This window comes from Equus quagga, unplaced genomic scaffold (assembly GCF_021613505.1).
Source record: "Equus quagga isolate Etosha38 unplaced genomic scaffold, UCLA_HA_Equagga_1.0 HiC_scaffold_12664_RagTag, whole genome shotgun sequence".
NCBI lineage: Eukaryota > Metazoa > Chordata > Mammalia > Perissodactyla > Equidae > Equus > Equus quagga.
In genome coordinates, this window is record NW_025792416.1 from 1 (window position 1) to 5538 (window position 5538).

General features: G+C 38.0%; 1 protein-coding gene across 1 annotated transcript; it reads left to right on the forward strand.

Moving 5' to 3' along the window:
• Positions 1 to 6: 6 nt before the first annotated feature.
• Positions 7 to 864, forward strand: LOC124231937 (putative olfactory receptor 2B8; the record flags this gene model as incomplete). The annotated part of the gene is made up of 1 exon (XM_046648935.1): positions 7 to 864. A coding segment is annotated over one exon (858 nt), but the record flags the coding sequence as incomplete, so codon positions are not given.
• Between the last annotated feature and the right edge of the window lie 4674 nt (positions 865 to 5538).

Consider the following 5538-nt stretch of genomic DNA (forward strand, 5'->3'; position numbering starts at 1 on the left):
GTCCTCTTTGTGGTTCTTTTGATCTTCTATATCTTCACTTTGCTGGGAAACACAACCATCATTGCATTGTCCCACCTGGACCCACATCTTCACACCCCTATGTACTTTTTCCTCTCCAACCTCAGCTTTCTGGACCTGTGTTACACTACCAGCATTGTTCCCCAGCTCCTGGTCAATCTCAGGGGAATAAACAAATCTATCTCCTTTGGTGGTTGTTTAGTTCAGCTGTACATCTCTCTAGGATTGGGATGCACCGAATGCATTCTCTTAGGAGTTATGGCATTTGACCGTTATGTAGCTGTTTGCAGGCCCCTTCACTACACAGTAATCATGCCTCCCCATCTCTGTGCCCTGATGGCTTCTGCTTCATGGTTCATTGGTTTTGCCAACTCCTTATTGCAAACGGTACTCATCTTCCTTTTACCGCTTTGTGGGAGAAATAAATTAGACCACTTTTTCTGTGAAGTACCTGCATTTCTCAAGCTTGCCTGCATTGACACCAGTATGAATGAGTCTGAGATCTTTTTTGTAGGTGTCTTCATACTTCTCATACTGGTTGCATTTATCGTGTTCTCCTATGGTGGGATTATCAGGGCCATCTTAAGGATAAAGTCTGCAGCAGGGCAGAGAAAAGCATTTGGGACATGTGGATCCCACCTCACAGTGGTCACTCTCTTCTATGGCACAGCCATCTATGCTTATCTCCAGCCAAACAACAACTACTCTCAGGATCAGGGCAAGTTCATAGCTCTCTTCTACACCATCGTTACTCCCATGATCAACCCCCTCATATATACTCTGCGGAACAAGGATGTGAAGGGAGCAATGAAGAATGTTCTTTGGAAAGGTCATGACTCCAGATAACTGGGTGAGGAAAACAGTTTAATGGAAGGTCTTTGAATACCAGAGCCCTTAAGATGTTTTTGTCTTCCATGTGTCAGCTAAAATTTTCCCTAACAACTCTCAAGGGAATTTTCTTACCTCATTGTCCTATGAAACCGTGTGTTCAAAATCAACATTCATAGATTCATTCCAGCTTCCAGAGATGGTGATTCAGTGTCTCTAGAACATCTGTGTTATATTTATTATTTTTAAAAGCTCTATGAAGTTTTCTTATTTGCAACCCCATTTGGAAACATTGTTCTGCTTTTCTTGCAAAAAGACATTTAAGTACATACTGTAAAGACACAGCCAAATAAGAGCATAAAACCACTGAAACACTGTAAGAAATATTAACTTGTTAGCATTTTCTAGCAATTGCTGGAGGGATATCACTTAGTCTGGCACTTTGATCATGGCTCTCATACAAAGTCCGTAGGTTGACTCCATCAGAGGTTTTTCACAGAAGTAGGTGGGGGAAGCTATAAGAAAAACAAACTTTATGTTCAAAGAAAGAGTTGCTAACATCAATCCTGATAAAGTCATTCTGAAGTGAGTCCAAACAGTGAACTCATCACCATGGCAGCCATATTATGCAGCATTCATTTCATAGAAGGCTGTACACAGGATCACTGGGTGAAGGGAGTGAGACAATGTTGCCGGTGATAATGGTAGCCATTAGCTGGTAGTGCTTACGTATAATTTGGTACATAGCCATAGAAACATCGATGTGAGGTACGGATGTTGATTATTTTAAATTCGTGAGCCCCATTTTCTTTTTTAAATCTGACTTGGAAGGATATTATCATATATGAATAGCACACGACCCAAGTTCTATTTCATATTACACATATTTTACCTACAGTAATGCAGCCAAAGTTCCAAAGGGTAAAATACATTTAAATTTCTCTCCTCTTACCATTTTATAAAATCTTTGATTCAGGCATCTATTGGTCAGGGCGTTTGTATCTCACATCTGGCAAAACCCCACGTAATTTGAATTGGTGACATATTATACAGATGTAAGTAGTGACCCCTTATTCCCAGGAAACCTCGTGTTTTGTGGAAGCTTACTCAGATTCATCTTGAGGAAATTGAAAGAACAATGTGCATATTAATTTTTAAAAATCTCTATATGCCTAAACTTTATAAACAGCTATCTCATGAAATAACTGTCATTCAATTCTGAATTATGTAATAAGTATAAACATTCCAGAAAAATTGAATCTGACATTCTAGCCCTCAGATCCCCTTCAAAGCTCAGTTTGCAGTGTAAATTTGTTTTGGGGTATGAATCCTGGTGTTTGTATATATTTATGTCATGAACAGTGTATTTTTCTGTGGAGGTTATAACTTTGACAATGGTATCATCACAGAAATGTTTATGATTTTTAGTAGATTTTTCCAATATGTAGCACAGTGCAGATAAATACATGTGTGTCTCTGGGAGGAGACATATGCAAAAAGTTATCATATAGTCTCTTGTCCTGCCAGCTAACCTACATCCTCTGGGGCCATGAACCCCCTCAGTTGCTCATGCTCATGAGAATTGATCTTGCATGAGACACAGGTTGGCGAGGTGGAAATGACAACTAGGAGAAATTATATACGTGGTCAAGATTCTATCTGTATCCTTAATAGCATCCCAGTATTCACACTTGAAGTTGACACTTGGGAAACCATATATTTTGACATCATAGTAATGCTTAATGTATACCAGTATAAAAACAGTTTTGGAATACTGTTTACCCCCAGTGGTGACAAATTTCCCACTCTCAGTTATTGCTCAACAGCACCTTGATAAGCAGACCCAAATGATCACTTTCAAATCCTTTAAATGAACTTTCTTTGGTGCAGAAAATCTTAAGGTCTCCTGAAGCCACTAATATAAGAAAATTTTTATACATTGGAGTATATGGGGAAGCCATTCAGGTTTGAACTTATCTGACCTGAATTTTATTTGAATCAAAGAAGCCTGACTCTCGGCCTGTCAAATGTGTATTGTACATCTGCTTTAATCATTACCTAAAAGTAAAAAATTGTACTCTTTTGAAGATAAGAATTAAAGCCTCCCTTCTAATGATGCCAGCACCCTTTGAAGATAAGTATCTCTTCGCATGATGCCAGGGTCATGCTGACCTGCTGTGTACATGCTAATCTGTCAGAAACATCTCCTTGAACCCTTGCAGCAATGAACCCTTGTCATGTGATGTATGTATCTTTGTTTTGAAAAGATATATATCTGTGCTAAAAAACACTCTTCTCCAGATCCTGTTCTTCCCCTGGGAAGGCTGAGACTCCCAGGATATAGTCCTCGGTTTGTTTCAAATAAAACTCTTTTCTTTTGCATTGAAATAATTATTGGTTATTTGCGTCGACACTACAGGGGCTATTGTTCTGACTGAGCCACTGGCTCTCTGCTCTTCAGGACACAAAAAACGCTGCCATCAGATTTATTTCCTTTAAGTAAACACGTGAATGGCACTTGAAATAGTTACATTCCTTGGAAATAAATTACAGATAATAAAGATCGCTGAGCCCCATGATAAAATTAAAAAAAAATTGCACAAGAGGCCAATCCCAAGTTCATTATTGTGCTGTAAGATTTTTCAAATGGGATCTAAGAACTCTCCCTTCTCAAGCTCTCCATGCTTTGTCTGTAACAGACTACAGGGTTGTGTCAATGGTCCCCAAAATTATTTGGACTGTTTCCTTTTGAATTCTCACCAACAACTGTGGCAAGGCAGTAGTGATCGTACCCAGGGCTTGGCTAAATTCTTTTGTCTCATCTGTGTTGAGCATCTGGAGTTCTGACTATCATTATTCCCTAGAGCAATTCATGGATTTTTCCAGACCTTGCGTCCTCTGAGCAACAGGACACACCCCTGGCTCAAGTGATCAGTGATCTCAGAGCCCCCAAATGTGAGTCAAACTCACAAGAAACACATTTTCTTTTGAGTGACATCACTTAAAGTGAATTCTGTTTTAAAAATTTTTTTATTGAGATAACATTACTTTATAACAGTATATAAATTTCAGATGTACTTCATATTTTGATTTCTTATAGATTATATCATGCTCACCACCCAAATACTAATTACCATCCATCACCATACACATGTGCCTAATCACCCTTTTCACTCTCCTCCTTCCCCACTTCCCCTCTGGGAACCACCAATCCAATCTCTGTCTCTATGTATTTGTTTTTTGTTGTTTTTATCTTCTACTTATAAGTGAGGTCATGAGTATTTGACTTTCTCCCTATGACTTATTTGGCTTAGCATAATACCCTCACGGTCCATCCGTGTTGTCACAAATGGCAAGATTTCATCTTTTTTACGGCTGAATAGGATTCTACTGTGTCTATATACCACATCTTCCTTATCTTTATCTCTTGATGAGCACGAAGGTTTCTTCCAAATCTTGGCTATTGTGAATAATGCGGCAATGAACATAGGGGTGCACGTATCTTTACGCATTCATGTTTCCACGTTTTTGGATAAACACCCAGCAGTGGAATAGCTGGATCTTATGGTAGTTCTATTCTTAAGCTTTTGAGGAATCTCCATACTGTTTTCCATAGTGGCTGCACCAGTTTGCACTCCCACCAGCAGTGTGTGAGACTTCCCTTCTCTCCACATCCTCTCCAACACACGTTATTTCTTGTCTTGTTAATTATAGTCATTCTGATGGGCATGAGATGATATCTCATTGTAGTTTTGATTTTCATTTCCCTTATAATTTAAATTAGTGATGTTGGACATCTTTTCATGTGCCTGTTGGCCATCTGTATATCTTTGGAAAAATGTCTCTTCAGATCTTTTGCCCAGTTTTTTATTGGGGTCTTAGTTTTCTTGTTGTAGAAATGTATGTGGTTTTTTAAAATAAATTTTGGATATTAACCCCTTATCAGACACGTGATTTACAAATATCTTCTCCCAATTGTGAGGTTATCTTCTCATTTTTTTGATGGTTTCCTTTGCTGTGCAGAAGCTTTTCAGTTTGATGTAGTCCCATGTGTTTCTTTTTTCTATTCCTTAATCCACTTTGAGTTGATTTTTGTGTATAGTGTGAGATAATGGTCTACTTTCATTCTTTTGCACGTGACCATCCAGTTTTCCCAACACTATTTATTGAAGAGGCTTTCCTTTCTCCATTGCATGTTCTTGGCTCCCTTGGTGAAAATTAGCTATGCATAGGTGTGTGTGTTTATTTCTGGGCTCTCAATTCTGTTCCATTGATCTGTGTGTCTGTTTTTGTGCGAGTACCATGCTGTTTTGATTCCTATAGCTTTGTAGTATATTTTGAAATCAGGGAGTGTGATACCTATACATTTGTTCTTTTTTCTCAGGATTCCTTTCGCTATTTGGGGTCTTTTCTTATTCCATACAAGTTTTAAGATTGTTTGTTGTATTTCTGTGAAAAATATCGTTGGAACTCTGATAGGGATTATATTGAATCTGTAGATTGCTTTAGGAAGTATAGACATTTTAACTATGTTAATTCTTCCAATGCAAGAGCACGGAATATCTTTCCATTTCTTTGTGTCTTCTTCAATTTCTACCAACAATATTTTATAGTTTTCGGTGTACAGATCTTTCATTTCTTTGGTTAAATTAATTCCTAGATATTTTATTCTTTTTGTTGTACTTGCAAATG